Source organism: Centruroides vittatus, unplaced genomic scaffold, assembly GCF_030686945.1.
Source record: "Centruroides vittatus isolate TY-2023 unplaced genomic scaffold, ASM3068694v2 scaffold_450, whole genome shotgun sequence".
NCBI classification, from domain to species: domain Eukaryota; kingdom Metazoa; phylum Arthropoda; class Arachnida; order Scorpiones; family Buthidae; genus Centruroides; species Centruroides vittatus.
In genome coordinates, this window is record NW_027122709.1 from 1,541,315 (window position 1) to 1,559,410 (window position 18,096).

Here is an 18,096-nt window from a genome sequence, read left to right on the forward strand (position 1 = left end):
AGTCATATACAATTAGAATTTACTATTAAAATATTCCACTTGAATACACGTACAGTAGAGCGTCGTTTATCCGAAAGCCGATCAACCAAAATGTCGGTTAACCGAAAGCATTCCAGTCGGACTGTCTCGTTCCGAATCGAACGTTTTTGATACTAGATTAACTTCCAAAATATAATTTTTTTGTCTTTATATTTTTCAATATATTTATTTTGTTTGTATAAAATAAAAAAATAATTTTTAACGATACAATAGTGACGATTATTATTTTAAAAAACTTACGTTAGGCTTAACATCGACAAAAATTCAACGCAAAGCGACACGCGACGAACAAAAATTTAAACACGGGATAGATTAATATATTTTTCGTACATAATCGGTTATCCGAAAAATCCCAGTCCCCAATTGATTCGGATAAACGATGCTCTACTGTATTATTATCAGCTTAGCTATAACAAAAATTAATAAAAATAATAATATTTTTATTCAAGAATTGAACTTAGTAGCAGTTACCTGCAGTAGCCTATTGAAAAGCTCTTTGAGTAAATCATCAGGCCTATGAGAGATTACAACTTCACGTATAAGATGCAAGGCGATTTATTTTAGCTTTTTTGTTTCGAATAAAAATTGTATCTTATATGCCATAAAATGCATTAATTTACCTGTATATGTTAACTTTTTATGTTGACCTCTTTCTAAATTAATTATTATAAATTTTTTAATAATTTCGTGTATAAACATAAGCTATGTAAATAAACAGAAATAAAATTTAAATGTGCAAGAAGTTTGGTTAAATACTAAAAGATTAAATAAACACATAGAAGTGTTTTTAATGTTTCTTAAAAAACAAAGAAAAATCATTCTAAAAACATTTGTGAAAAAATGCTGTTTAAATTTTTCATCAATATTTTAAAATAAACTTTTAAACAATAGAATTGCTATATAAATAAATTTGAAATGTATACAATAAAAATGTTGTTACAATATTATATCAAATATATAAATTTTTATGAAATTAAACTGATGAATTATTTTAAAGTATGCAATACAAAATTAAAGCATTATTTACATGCAAATAATGATAAAGGGTCATGTAAAAGTAAAAAAGAACAAATAAAATGGAGTATGACTACAAAATAAAGATATTTCGTTTTTCTGAATAAGATTTCCTCTGTTTGCTAAAATGGAAACAATACCAGTATAATAAGTCCTATTAATATACAAAGTCCAACTAGACAATGATATAATAAAGAATTCAATACAGTAAGAACACAGAGGCAAAAGAATTAACACTATATTCTATTCACAAGTAGAAATGAATAGGTTACTGCATTTTGACTTTTGTGTCCACCCAACATGTAAACACGACACCTTATCATATTCTATAATATCAAGATGACTTTTTAATTTAACAATAATTAATTATTTTAAGACCATTGTTTTGGAAAAAGTGTCACAAATTACATGCAATGGTCAAATGGTTTTTAACACATTATCTGCAAATTATAAGCAGGAAATTACAGTACCAGTTACAAGGTATTTCTACGGAATATAAAGTTTGACAAAAAATTGTGTGTTTTATGCAAAGACTATGCCAACATTTAATACAAGATATACTGTTAATACTGTTATAGTTATTTTAAGTATAGGATACTAATATTTAATGATGAAACAACTACAAGTAGCATAACTATTTGATGATAATGTTTTGTGTTTACTATTAATTATCAAACTACAAACTAATACAGTAATACCCCAAACTTATGCGATAGGTGGGACCGAGCGATAACCGCGTAAGTCGAATTCGCGTAAATCAGGGTATAATTTCGTATATAAATGCATACAAATTATTTTTAATTGGAGCCGGAGACTAAAGAAAACAATAATTTAGAATAAAATGTTTAATAAAATCTTAGATAATACATATGTATAACAAATTATATTATTAAAACCGTAAACCGAAGTTATTTTGATGTAGAAGGCTTCATAAAATCTAACAAATTCGTCTGATGGCTCAAAGATTTTTTTTCTCCCGCAAAATTTCCTCATGGCATGCTAATCATTTTTTTATTTCTCGTTTTGTAGAAGAAATGCACTCTTCGTTGGAGTCTATATTTTCTAAAGTTTGTAACCCCTTTTCAATTGAACCGAGGCCTTCTGTCAAGTTATCACAGCTTCGAGAATTTTTTCTTTACCTTTTACAGTTGTTCTGACCGTCAATTCCGGTAGATCAAACTTCTTTGTCAATTCACATATTTTCATTTTTGTATCGAAGTCTTTAATAATGTTAACCTTACATTCCAAAGATAAAGTTTTTCTTTTCTTGTTTGATGCAGAAGAATCAGTTCTACTTCGTTTGGATGACATAGTAGAGTCTCTCACGTCTCCGTAGATATAACAGACATAGAAATAAATAACACAAAATAAATCGTAGCTATGTGTCGATTCCACACGACAGGTCTGAACATGTAAGCTGAACAACAGCGTGGGAGGAGTGAGTAATCAAGAGTTGTGTGGCGCTCAAACAAAAGACGAATCGACGAGATTTGAAAATCGCATAACTCCAGGTTCGCGTAAGTCGAGGTATTACCGTACATAGTGAACATCTTATGTATTGTGGAATTAATAAATTAAATTTAAATAATTTTAAACAGAAATGTACCATCATAATAATAAATAATTTAATGCGTGATAATAAAATAACAATTAATAAAACTAAATATCATTAATTAACATAAATCAAAATTTACCACACTTCAAAACTTCTATTCATTTAACACTTCAACACCTTACCTTTGCTGAGAAAACATTTAATAAACATACACAAATGTTCTTCAACCTATTCTATTTATTTCTATTCTAAAAAACAGTATATTTATACTACTGAATAAGCAACTTAATAAAATCATCATTATAACTTGAAACTAGTTTACTACTCTACCTATATATATATATATCTGTTAAAGTGAATGATATCATTGAATTGAATAATACTTACAATGACTGTAATACCTTGTTCTTTACAAAGCATTGAAATTCCTGCTAATATTAAACAAATTCCTATCCAAGTAAGGGAAGATGCAATGTTCACCTCTATAGCTATTATTATAAGAAAAAGTATTATTATTTATTGAATAATGATATAAATTAAATTTATTTTTACAAATGTAATTATTAATCAAGAATCTATAACCATTTTATCAGTATAATATGGATTATAATTGTAGAATATGCAGGTATTTGACTAAATTAGTTTTCTATCAGAATAATGAATAACTTTCTTACACCTCTACCATAATATATTTTTTCAAAGAAATTACACAATGACAATATAATATATAAAAAACAAAGGAATACTTTCGTCTTTGACTACAGTTAATAATACACTTTCAGTTAGAACAAAATTCAATCAAAGTTGATTTTCATTTGAAACATATTATAAATTTATATTCTCAAAACTTTTCAAAAATAAAATTAACTCCTTAAAATTCCAGCATTACACAGGTTTAATAACACATTAATATTGTGTTTTCGTTTATCAACAAGACATATATTCAAAATAGTGGATGGGAACGCAGTTTCAGATGGGAATGGTATGTAAATTACTTTTGAGAAACTTAGAACAGCTAATATTTCCTAAATTTCCATAGCATATTATATTGTACTCAAAGTACATTGGAGTAATATGGAACTGGAAACTAATAATAATTCATATGGCCTCACCCTGCAGTTAGAACAAGAGATTGACTATACACATAAACATCTCGATGCCTGATATCTTATAATGAAACCAAACAATTACCAGATTTAAATTCAGCTACTTTTAACTTTTAAATTGATTATTAAAATATTAATTTAATTATATTTATTAAATTTATCAAGAGATGATGGTTAATGCCTACCTCTAGGCCACATTACCTGAAATTTAATTAGTACTTACTAGCATTAATATAGCCCGATGTAATCCGGCAATCATTTGGCAACTACAATATACAGAAAGTCTAAAGATTATCCAATTTACATACCAGCTATATAACGTGACCTTTGTAAGTTCAAAATGTTCACTTTCAAGGCAGCCCTCATTCAGAGAACATTCATTCATTGTTCCAGCTATACTGATATGTTAAAGAAACTAAAATACATCAAGCAAACAGTGGCATAGCACAGGTAGTCATGTCATGTGGATAATCTGGTGAGCAGATTTAAAACTGATTCACAACACAAAGTGAAAGAAATAAAAGCAGGCCCTTTGAAGGCTACCAGATTTAGCTCACATTTGTCGTATACAGGGATCACAAAACCCAACATATTCTAACTTTTAAGAAATGATAAGGAGTGTTTTGACCCATCAAGAACACCAGTCATATTCAGGGTTCCATCAGAAGATGGAAAGTGTGAAATTTGCAGATAGTACATAAGATGTTTAGAAACTTAAATATTTGAATGAAAGAGCGTGTTTGGTCTAATGATGGGACAATTAATCGGAAAGGAATCAGAAAACTCAGACGTTTTCTGGGTCTCAGAATCAGAATCGAGCAAATCTCATCATAATTTCCAATTCTTCCACATTTAACAAGAAAATTAATTTTTTGTTTCAGTTGAAGATTAAAAATTTCTTAAATTACTATATTAACAATTAAGTATTAGTTTATTGGAAAATTTCACGTCACTAAAACAGAGAGTACGCAATACTAATATACAAGGTGTCTGTCACAGCAGACTTTTCTTTTGAGTTTTCTTGAAACTTTTCTTTTTACTAACTGTCCCCATTTTAGGGGAGATAAGGTGGCATTAATTTGCCACCCAGCTGGGTTGACTTGACCAGCAATTTCAAATCGAGGCTGGTGGTCAAGAAAAATATTTAAGTGTCCACAAAACAGTTTAAAATATAAACAAAATTATATTCTAATTGAAAAAATATTATGTAAAATTGTTTCTAATATTTACTACGTTTACTTATAATGATAAAATGCTTGAACAACACCTTAAATACTTTTTCAACAACGCTTTAATTTATTTAATGGAGCATTTTTGATCTCTTTTCATAGGTCTGCATCAAGTTTAGCAAGAAGATTCAAAAAGTTTAAGACAGTTCAAATTTTCTTGTTAAATGTGACACAGGCCCAGAGGCATATCTAAGTTTTTTGGGGCCTAGGGCTTATTGAAGTCCAATGGGACCCCATTTTTGTTAGATTAAAAATCTATAAATTGGTGTTTAAAATTCATTTTTAATAACATCAAAATCAGAGTTTAAATATATTTATTATATTATATATTTTTTACTATACAATAAGTGCTCATTGTTAATGAAAAAGTATTAAAAATTTATGATAATAATTCAATATTTGTGGGCCCTTGACACTTAGGGGCCCAGGGATTAAGCCCTATTAGTTGCTATGTAGATCCGCCCCTGCACAGACCTATGAAAAGAGGACGAAAATGCTCATTTAAATAAATGAAAGTGTCACTGATAAAAGTATTTAAGGTGTTGTTCGAAATTTTTTTAATGATAAAATGACTGTTCCATTACAACTATGAGTGTTTTTGTTATGATTCACAGATGATGCTGTAATATGTTAAATTTTCAAACATGATTTGCATGATTCTAAGTAAAAATAATTATTTGCACTAAGTTTACTGCCATTTTGAGTTATAAAAATTAATTTTGGTTTCCCGGCTCTTGTTATACGTACCAAAGGAAAAGTATGACGATCAGTCAAAAAATGACCCCCCCAAGATTTTTAACTTTGAGAAATTCAAAAACTTTGTACCTCAAACCTTCGAGAAATTCACAAACTTTGTGGGGTTTTTTCTGTATGTATGTACATATGTATGCACATATGTATGTATGTATAGATTGATGTGTTTGTGTGGGGGCACAATTTTGTTCACTCTCTTTGAATCTTAACTGCTGTGCATTTTGTCTAAATTTCTGAAATTTTGCAGGGAGGTTTGCTGCTATTAAGTTTTGGTCTTCAAGGAAGAGGACACAATAAAAACCTTTACTATTTGGCTTCTCAATCATGTGATTTTTATCAAATTGTCATTAATGCATTTCTATTGCATTGGAAAAAGTGTATTAATGTTGATAGAAACAATTTTGATTAAATATATAAGTTTTAAATTAAATTAATAAACATTCAAAGTCAAAAGTAAAAATCATTTGCGACAATCTAATACTATGTATAAAAAATTGTATGCACATAAAAATTAAAAATTATTTTACTTTTATTAGAAAATACTTCTAATTGTTATTATTATTTATTATCTTGTATAATTTAAATAACTATTTACCTTTTTTACAACCTTTTACATATGCTAAAAATGATAGGAAAAAAAATAAAGCACATAATAAATCAGCTCTTCCTACAACTGCAGATACCTAAAAAAAAAAAAGAAAAAAAAGCAAGAAAAATTCAATATGATTTTGAAATATATTAAATATTTAGATTTACCGTATTTTACGGACTATAAGACGCACTTTTTTCTTCAAAAAATTTCTACCAAAACTCAGGTGTGTCTTATAGTCCGTAGCGTCTTATAGTCCATAAAATACGGTAATTCTCCTAAAATGATACTTAATTATACAAATTCCCAAATTTTCTTCAAAAACCTCAAATAAAATGAAATAATTTTTATTAAAATAACTTCAAAAGTTGTAACATGCTCATGTTAAATGACCATTAGAAATTTGGACTGCATCCAAGAGAAATGCTGTTCCTGCCAACTTTATTTTAATTCAATTTTTATAAAAAAATATACTGATAAAACTAACAAAATATATACTGTTGACACTTACATATTATGTCATTGAGTGAGTGATTCCCTAAAAAAGATCAGAAATCTAATTATTCCTAATAGATTTTCTAGAAAAATTCTTACTGAAGTACAGCAGAGAGTCGTTTATCCGAACGCTTTCCAGTCAGACTGTGTCGCGTCGAATCGAACTTTTTTGATACTAGATTTACTTCTAAAGTATAATTTTTATGTTTTTATATTTTTCAATATATTTATTTTGTTTGTACAAAATAAAGAAATAATTTTTAACGATACAATAGCCTCGATTATTATTATAAAAATTTTCGTTAGGCTTAAAATCGACAAAAATTCAACACGAAGCGACACGCGACGGAGAAAAATTTCAACGTCGGATAGGTTAATATATTTTTTCGTACATAATCGGTTATCCGAACAAATCGCTAATCCGAACAGCCCCAGTCCCCAATTGATTCGGATAAACGACTCTCTACTGTATTTCTAAAAACATTAATGCACTCGTACAACAAATGAAATGTTCCAAATCCTAATTAAAAAACTGTTTTTTTATTAATACTTCTTTATGACTGTCATATACAAGTTTACTATAGTATTCTGTTACACACAGACTCTGATACTAAAATTAATTAATGTTTAATATTAGTTCTAATTACTGTTAATACAAATACAGAAAAGTCAAACAAATTTTTGTAATTAAAAACAAATAATCAGAATCAAACTAACATGATAATTCATAGCTAGCAGGACCCTATATGGTGCACTCTGGCTGCTGTTTATAGTACATGCAGGACTATTAAAGAGGAGGAACAAAAAATAACACACAAATATCAAAAATACGTTATAAAATACTAAACTTTGCTATTACTAATGTTTTCATTTTTATAAAATTAACATATTTAGATCATTTAGAATGAAAACTATACATAACATTTTCCAAATCAATCAAATATGATCAAAATTTAAATAGAGGGAATACAATTAAAATATAAAAATTGACATGTATAATAGCATCACATTACAGTGGACCTTCGTTATAGCGCTGCTCACTATACCGCGCACTCGGTTATAGTGCGGGCGATGTTTGCGACACAATAAGTTCAAACACGTTTATACAGGTCCGTGCGGCATTAGTGAGTAGCGCATTTTATTGTTACTGCGTATTGAGTAATTGTGTACGTATCGAGTTTCTGCATGTATTTTGAATAGTGTTTAATTATTGTATGCATGATGAGTAAAAGAAAAGCTTACAGCGTGAAATAAAAGCTTGACATCATTGCTAAAGTAAAGAGGTGAACCGCGTTACACCGCGCCGCTCGGTATAACGTGGTTTCACCTTATAATGCGGGTGTTGTTTCCCGCCCGACGTGCACGTTATATCGTGGGTCCACTGTATTTATGAAACTAAATGAAATAACTTATTACCCTGGATAGGGAGTATTTCATTGTTAATTCAAAATTTAGTTTCATAAACATGTGATGTGATTAATATTTATATTTTAATTGATATTCAAAGTGAAAGAGAAATAATGGCATTGCTTCTGGTTTGCTGAAGTGCAATATTAGACTTGTTTAATTGGCAGAATGCAAATTATGCAAAACTGAGATTGGCATGTGTTACAATATCTGATCACATGTTGGTTTTGACTTAATAAAAAATAGTCAATAGAAAATTAAATATTTAAAAATAACATTTAAGAATTTGATTATTGTGAAGATCATGTTGGTTCTGAATATCACATTAAACACACAATACAGTATTAGGTATGGTAACTATTTAGTTATTACTTGAAATGAGTTTATCACATTTGACAATATGCATAATTTGTACAAATAAATAAATCAAATCACTAGTTATTTCAGGAAATCTTATACTACTTTCTTATGCAGACATAAAGATGAAATAGACAAAATGAATACTGCTTAAGTTTACATAATTAATTTTATTATATTTTCATGGATTGACCAGCATACTGCATACAACCGAAGGAAACCAGCATGCTGGAAACCCCATGGTTAAAGGCATGCCATTTAAACTGTGACTAAAATATAAAATTAATCAGATCTAACAAAACTAATTATTAAACAGATGTTGAAAAAAAAAAAAACATTCTTCCAAGTACAAAAAAATAACATTGTAACTTGAGTAATTTAAAATCAGAAAGAGTTTTCGTTTACAGTGCAATAAAACAATTAGTGGCTTATTGACATTAGTTGTAGTAGTAGTAAGTCAGTGTGGGACTGACCATCCAATCCAACATGACCGTAAAATATTTGTAAATTCTAAAAATAAAATATTTTCAGATTAAAAGACGAGTAAAAAGAAACTACTCTTTTGTAACCTACTTCGAGTGATTAGCGGACAGATGATTGACAACAGATACTAACTTCTACTAGAATCAAATTTTTTGCTGTTTATTACATTCAAAATCTCCAAATGCATTTCGCTTTAGCCTCTTCAGTGGATTATCCAACAACAAACAACTTGTTCATTTTATACTGGTTACTCTTTCCCAGCATGCATCTACGTTCATCCCGAAATTTTGGTTTATTAAATTTACATATTCCACAATACAAAAATGTTCTATAACTCTTCTTTTAAACCAGTTTTCTACTTTATACAAAATTTTAACATTATTCCTATCAATATTACAATGAGAATTACTGCAGTGTTGGTACCAAGGTGACTCCTGTCTTTTTAGATGAATCGCAGCCTGGTGTTCTTTTAGGTGTAACCTTAAAAATAACATCGTCTCAAATTTCACACAAAGCACATGTTAATCAGTGTAAACTGAGATAATTTACATCAGGGGTCAGGGGCATCCAACCCATGGCCTACAGGCTGCATGCGGCCCAAGGTATGTTCCAATGCAACCCAATAAACATGTAAACAAAACTGCCAAATTTTATAATTTTATTTTTACTTACCGTATATCTCGGCGGATAAGACGACCTTCGGATAAGACGAGGTATACATTTTCGTCAAAGTTTTATAGTTTTAGCATATATCTGTCCTATAAGACAACCCCCAAACTATCAATGGCCTATGAATTTAGTTTAGATCGGTGATCATCATCTGAATAATAATACTGTATAACGTATACGAAATTAAAAACGGAATATGTAATTTTTCAAATGAACAAATTTATTTTCTTGCTTCTGGCAGCACTGCCTTGCGATTGTTGCAAGCATTCGCACTGATTTGGCATTCGGGTAATGACCTTGTCTATTCACAAAAACATCTTACGGGCTATTCTTTGTGGACATGCCCTACTCTCTACTAGTAAATAATTACAGTTTGTCCGTTTTTTTTATAATGGTTTTAATTTATATAAATTTCATTCTAATTTTTTGTATCTGTCCTATAAGACAACCCCGGATTTTCGGGGCCTTTTTTTTATGATTCAACTATCATCTTATCCGCTGAGATATACGGTATTCATTTCAATGGCATAAACTCAAAAAAGAAGTTTCACAAAGCCATAAACCTTTATACATATTTTATTTTTGAGTGGAAAGGAAATATTTTCAAATATTTGGAAATATATGAATGAGGAAGGAATACTAAATAAAGCTGGAGTTGTGACTCAAAGGATTATAGACCCAAATACAGGGAAAGGAGAGAAAGGCCAATGAATAAAAAGTAATGAGAAAGGTTAAATAGACCTTCTGTTGTGCAAATATTGACCCTTAATTTTCCAACCTTCTTCACTTCTTTATCTTTTGTTCTCTCTCTCCTTTCCCTGCATTTAGGAGTATAATCCTTTGAGTCCCAACACCAGCTTTATTTAGTATTTCTTCCAGCATTGCAAGATTTGGCTCCTTTGCACCAAATTTGGCTACCCTTTTTTTAGTTTGGTGTAAAAAATATCATTTGGCACATTGGCTACTTTTTGGCTATGTATTATTTATAAATATATTAGTCAAATATGGTGGTTTGTCATTTTTTTATTAATTAGAGACCCAAATAGAACAAATATTTGTGTTTTTCAAATAAATTTTTGTCTGTCTACTTTATAATAAATGAATTTATCTATTTCTAAGTAAAAATTGAAAGTGTCTGTAGAAGTAATTTTTTAAAATATCCTTTTTTGTGATAAAGTTTTAATACTTATTACTATAATCTAGACATGTTAATCCTTAAATAAACTTGTATATTTAAGGATTGGGCCACAAGTATGTATAAAATACTTGTGGCCCAAAACTCCATGACACCTTCCAATGTGGCCCAGAAAAACAAAAAGGTTGGACACCCCTGATTTACATTGAGTTTCTGAAATTTAATATGTTCATTTTTGAATCAAATTACAATAAAATAAACATAAAAAAGCACTTTAGGCACTCCACAAGTATTTTACATCATTAGAAAGAAGACAAAATGCAGAAATTAAACATATATTCATAGTTTCTGATGTAATGCTGACAGTTTCATGGTTTTAGAATAAAACTCCTTTGTTTTACTTGCCCTGTAGACAGGATGTATAACCTCACTTAAACTGGCATTTCCCCAGAATAAACCAGCATGCCAGTTGTCACCATATGGAAATATCTGATTTCATGATCTCTCCCAGATAGACCGACATGCCAGACAATCTGCAAAAATATGGTATTAACAAGCAAGCTTTTTACCATCAGTTCACCTATTAGATTAATTTCTAAGAATAAAAAAACATTATTTTAATGTTATTAAAATTTTTTTAATTTATTTTTTACAAGACGGTATTCTCCTTCCAAACTGAATTTTAGAGGTGCTGTCAGAACTTACAACACCAATGCTTATAGGAAAAGTTTTCTATTTAAACATCAATTACAACAAAATGTTAGATATTATCTCCAAATACATTTTAACTCAGTCACTGTGCCAAAACTTCTTCTGTGGATTATTACACCAAAAGAAGATATAAAGCAACAGTCTACTGTAAGGTCACATCTTTGCTTAAATGAATATTACATATTTTAAGGCATAATGTTCTCTACTTATTCATTTAACAATGTTTTTTCCCTATATAAAATTATAATACTATTTTTTATTAATCTTCCAATTAGTTTCCAGTATTACAACAAAAAGATAATATCTACCTTTTCATTATAATTCAAATAAAAAACTTCCTTCCCCTATATACAACTTTTCTCATAAACCTGTCTTAATGTTAATATCTGATGTATGATTGAATAGTTTTTCATAATCACCAAGAATATCCTCAACATATGATTTTAGTCTGTTTAGCACTATGTTAGACAATACTTTGTAACTTGTTGATAGCAGTTAGATTTCTCTATAATTGATACAGTTACGAATGTTACCTTTTTTAAAAATTGGTATTATTAAAATCTCATTCCAGTCGAGAGGGTATTTCTTCTTTTTCCCATACTACTATTAACCTAAGGAATTTCAAGGCTGCTTACCTTTATCAGTTCAGCTGCTATTTCATTAGATCCAGCAGTTTTATTGTTCTTTGACTTACTTATTAATGATCTCCACTGTTTCTGCAGGAGTTGGTGAGGCAATAAATGGTTCACAAGTAAATTTTGTCTCATATGTTAGCATATTTACCAGTTCGTCACAATTGAGAAAATCTTTAAAATATGCTTGCCATCTGTGACAAATTTCCTTATAGTCTGCCAATATGTTTCCATCCATAAAAGATATTTCTGGTAATCTTTCCTAAAAATAGATATTTCTTTATAAAACTTCCTTGAGTTATTATGTTAGTTTTCCTTCAGATTTTCTAATTTTGTTTGAAAATACTTTTTTTTTTTCCTTCCTTTTTATCCACCTAAAAGTTACCCTGCAGACCTCTCTCTACTTTTGTTCATTTTCCACATTATTTTTGTCATTAATCCATATCTGTCAAGCTTTTGTTCTGAACAATTAATTTACATTCATTATCAAACCATTTTTGGGACCATTCTTTTTTCCTATGTAAACATTTTTCTGTGTATTTTTTAGCCCTAACTATATGCTATAAGTTATTTATGTCTAAAGCTGTGTTACTTCCATTTTCTGCACTATCTGTTTCCATTTCCATAAAAATCCTGCAGCTCATCAATGTATTTTTTCTTTTTTGATTGCTGCATCTTTAAGGCCATTTATATCAAGAGATGCTTGCCCGTCCATTTTTCTATGAAAATTTCTATTAAGTTTTATTTTAAAGTTTACTCCTACCAAGAAATGGTTGCTATTGAATTCTGCACCTCTAAAACTTCTTACCTTTTGTATATTGCTTCCATATTTCTTACTTATAAGTACAGTATACTCTTGATTACCCAGGTACAGATTATTCACTTTGCAAATTATCCATGCACACTTAAGTCTTGATAAAAATTTACATCAAGAATATAAATATTAGCATTAAAATAAAAAAAATCTGTATTGTTAACTCTGGCTATTTAAAATGTTATATTGAGTGTCAAAACTATTTCCAGAATGTCAAGACATAAATTAAATGACCTTACAAGTACGGTAAGTGCAGTTGATTTTTTAACAATATGGCTTTACTTATGTGTACACTGTATTATTATTTTTTCATTACGTAAGTCGTAAAATTATTTGAAGAAAACATTTTAAATCATTTCTTTATCAATAAATCATTAATATCACAAAATTAATGACATTTTACAATGATATATAGCTGGCAACTTGTCATTCCAGTTAATAATACAAGAACTGTGAGTTGCTAGTTCAACACATTTACTGTTTAAGTCAAAAGTTTCATTCAACTAATTACATCTAAAGCATATTAATTAATTAATCATCACTGTCAAAACTTATTTTATTCATAATATATAAACTGTTAAGTCAAATTTAATGTGCAATTAAAAACTAAATAAAAGAAAAATCAATTAGCTTTCATTAAAACAGTCTTGTGGATTATCTGTGTTTCCACATTATTCATGTCTCCATTACTGGTGATTAGCCCAGATAATATATGCATGTGGTCAATACAATTTACAATACTTCTATATAGAGAGGTCAAGGTTTGTTTTTAGTCTGATACTCTACTCACAATTAAACCGTTGGCTGCTGCTAAGTGGATTGATTAATCAGACTCTATTGTCATTTGAAGTATCTTGCAGGCTTTCTTTTCCAATTATGTGTCTATAAATCTCTTCTTTCCCCAATTTTTTCATTACAATCTCTTAGCAATATGAATACATCATTCATTGGGACCTTCTGGATTGTGGTATGTACATCAACATAAAAAGTATACTTCATAAAGAATGTTTATATTGCATAAGCACATGAGTGTTCACAAAAGATATGTTTGCACATTTGATTTTGATACAAATGTAACTAATATCTTCTTTTACTACATTAAAATTCAAAATGGAGTTTCACAACAATTTTCCAATGTCAAAACCTGTACCAAATTCATGTCTAGTAGTATCATTTCCTCCATGTATCATCATACAATTTCAACATTGAATGTCCCCATTTCATGTTCATCTTATTTCCAGTAAAAATGTCATATACAGTGTATACTTTTCTAATTCATCTCATAGTTCTTGCAATGCAACCAGTCTGAAAATGGTTCTAATATTCCATGTTTCATAACCTTTTTACCATTCAAACATTTTTTCCAAGAGTTTGTGTCTTTTTTTCATAACTCCTACACTTTTTTCATGATGGAGTTGTTGACACTAAGCACAGCCCCCAACTTTTCAGGTTATTTTGGTAAACAACATTGGAAAACTTTTATCTCTACAAGCCACGCATTTAGCATCTTTCATTCTAACAGAAGTAGTTTAAAATATCATTCTATACTATTAAACGTTTGATTTTAAGATGTAAATTCTCAGATTTTGACTAAAAACAATTGGCTTCCTGAAATTAACAGTGATTTGATTTATTTATTTGTATAGATAGTGCCAAGTTTTGTGAACTTTTATGAATAATATTTGTCCAACATGCCTAGAATCATAATAATTCCAAGCAAGCAACTTTTCAATGAAAAATAGAAAGTATCTGAATGATGAGTATGTATAAAGTTTTTTTAAAATATGATTGTTTTTTATTGCTGTTTAAATATTACTAAATAATAAAGTAAAATTTTATATATTTGATACTTACACTTTCAGTATGAACAGGATGGACTGTAAACAGTAAGGCACATATGAAAGATGCTTTAGGTGCATTATGATGTTTGAAAATTCCAATAAAAACTGAACATATCACATAAAATGTAAGTATACAGACTATGCCGTATAGTACAACATTTACTAGATGAAAACTAACAGGATGCAAGCCACCAGAGAGGAAATTATTTATCCTGTAAAATAATTTTAATTAAAGAAATGTATATACATATGCATCAGAAATAAATTTAATAAAGTATATTATTATGATATCAATTTAAAATATATATATAGACACCAGCAGCTTTTCCATGATCATCTCAGACATTCTAAGTTTCTTTGAAACTCTTTGCTACTCTCCTCCTCCTTGCTGTGTTTTATAACAATTCTTTATATAAATAATGACAATTTCATATATATTGGTTAAATAAATAACTAATGAGAAATTCTAGCAACAATTTGCATAACTTTCCCAGCAGAAAAACTTTAAAATTGTATGTCACATCTTCTGTTACAATATTTTATTAAAAATACTTTTTATATTATTATTAATTATTATAAAATGACAAAAAGCTTCATTTTGGGGGTAGAAATGAGTTCTGTAAAAAAAAAAAAAAAAACTGTAAATACTAGTAAGTATAATAAGTAAAATCTTTATTAAGTCTTTAAGATATCAGGACCCCCTTCTATCTCTCCATTCCCTCAACCATTAACCACCAAAATTTAATAGCAATAATGCCCATAATATACAAACTTCCCTGCAAAATTTCATAAATTTTCAACAAAAGGCAGAGGAGCTATTAAGATGCAAATTGGGTCAACAAAATCATGCTCCCTATACACATACTAACATCCATACATACAGAAAAAAACTCCTAAATTTTGTTTTTTTTTTTTTTTGCATTTCTACACATTTCAAGGTCCGAGTCCAAAAATGCAAAAATCTTGGGAGTCATTTTTTGACCAATTTCCATACATTTCCTGTATATATAATACCAGGACAGTAAAAATTTAAATAAAGTAAATATAACAGTAAGTATAACAGTAAATAAAGAATAATCAATGGTAAAAAAAAAGAAAAATGTAATTCAAAATAATGTAAGTAAATTAAAAGTTATAGACATTTTTAAAAAAAGTCAGGTGGTACTTCAATTAATTGGCTATATGAACTCATGGTATTCATGGTATGAGACCTGAACAAGAAAATTTTGACAAGATATATAGATGACATCAGTTTTTGGAGGACAGTTCCGGATTTGACAGCCATTGTCAATACAATGAATAATAATCCCTATGGGTTGATACTGGAAGTGGAACAATCTAGGCCCTCAAAGGTGCACTTCTTGGACGTAAATATTAGCATGTAAGGGTCTGAGATCCGTACCTCGGTATTTCATAAACCGAGTTCTATGTCCTCTTACATACCAATGAGGTCATGTGATCCTGTTACAAAATTGCAGCTTACAAGGCATTAGTTATGAGAGCTTTTACACATTCTTCTATTCCCCAAGCTCTTGCTGCTGAATTAACATTTATAGAGCACCTAACCATTGCCCGTGGTTACTGTATCATTATACATTAAATATTATTACTTGACACACTCAGGATTCACCCTTGTAGTTGACTTGCCATTAGCTAACCAAACTGAAGACGTGAAATGGGTTCCTATTATGTTTAACCCATACTTAAGATCTCTGTATGTCAAAATTCTCAAGAGACATAGGGTTTGTATTACTTTCAGGAGATGCTCTAAAATGGAAAGGACCCTCCCAACCCGAATAGACCTCCTGGCATATATAGTGTCCTCATTAGAGACAACAGATGCAATAGAAATCTTCTATACATTGGGTCAACTAAGTGCTCCATGGGTATCGGGATTCAAGAGCATCTCACTGATACAACATGAGAGACCTACCATGGCCCTCGACCTTTAATCACCAATATTTAATAGTATCAATCTCCCTAATAAATAAACCGTCCTGCAAAATTTCAGAAATTTTTAACAAAAAGTTTTTAAGCTTCAAAGAGGGTGAACAAAATCGTGCACGCACGCACACGCACACACACACAAATTACCCCCAAATTTGTTTGCATTTCTCGACATTTCAAGGTGCTGAGTCCAAAAATGTAAAAATCTTGAGGGGAGGTTATTTTTTGACCAATCACCATACTTTCCCTCTGTTATATATAACAGCTGGGATAGTAAAATTGGTAAATTAGCTTTACTTTCTCAAATAGTGAAAAATCTACTTGTTATCTATCAGAAATGAATATATCTAAAGGCAAGCAAACATTTTCTACTACACCAAGTAGTGATATTGAACTAAACAAGAAAAAGAAAACACGGTTTCAACTTATACAACAAAATTTTCTACTACATTAAAATGAAAATTTATTCAGTACATGTTTTATGAATCTTATAAATCTAGAAATTAACTTTTAGATTGCTATTGATACAAATTCTTAGTAAATTTTTAACACGTTCACGGCATTACGAGGCACATGTGACTCGTACGGACATGTCTACTTAGAGCGACAAACATAATTGCTTGTTTTTCCGTAGGGCGGCGCATATGTTTTGATAACATTATTCTACAAACATCATACTTGATATATCGATATTATTTTATTATGTGCAATAAAATATATTAATTTAATGGTACAAAGCACGGGTGACTCGTGCCGCCCCGTATTAAAATAGACTACGAATCACCCGTGACTCGTAACGCCCGGCGGCTGCCTAAACGTTTATCTACTGATGCCGTGAACGTGTTAATAAGTTTTTATTTAATTTTGGAAATGATAAAACTTAACTTGAAATATATATTGAAAGATTTAGTGCAACTCACAAATTTAAAAATAACTTAAAATACCCATAAATATAGTTTATCACAGTGTAAAATTACAGTTGAGTTGAAGTCTTGGATCAAACAAGAAAAACTTCTCAGTAAAAGCAGATTCAAGATTGTCAATTTATGTATTGATAGAATTAGAAACAAACAATACTGAAAATGCGAGAAAAGTCATACCTGTCAAATGACTAAATAAATAAATAAAATTTTGATACATGGAACCAATTTTTAAAAAATTGTATACAGAAAGAGTACTTAATCAAAGTGAAATACTGTACACTGTACGAAATGTAAAAATGTGTAGTGTTAATTCCAAATGTTTATATTTTAAGTTATATTATCATTACATTATAATAAAAGTTAACAAACATGACATTTTCATAAAAAAAGAAGGTAT

General features: G+C 29.4%; 1 protein-coding gene across 2 annotated transcripts in view; it reads right to left on the minus strand.

Annotated features, from left to right (window-relative positions):
• The window catches only part of Tmtc4 (Transmembrane O-mannosyltransferase targeting cadherins 4), a 70,570-nt gene that overhangs the window by 49,138 nt on the left and 3,336 nt on the right, over positions 1–18,096 (minus strand). For both annotated transcript variants that reach the window (XM_067287328.1, XM_067287329.1), the window contains exons 3-5: positions 14,843–15,041; positions 6,292–6,379; positions 2,996–3,096 (exon numbers count right to left, since the gene is read on the minus strand). In XM_067287328.1, the coding sequence (XP_067143429.1) occupies positions 2,996–3,096; positions 6,292–6,379; positions 14,843–15,041 (388 nt within the window). The remainder of the gene's footprint in view (positions 1–2,995; positions 3,097–6,291; positions 6,380–14,842; positions 15,042–18,096) is intronic.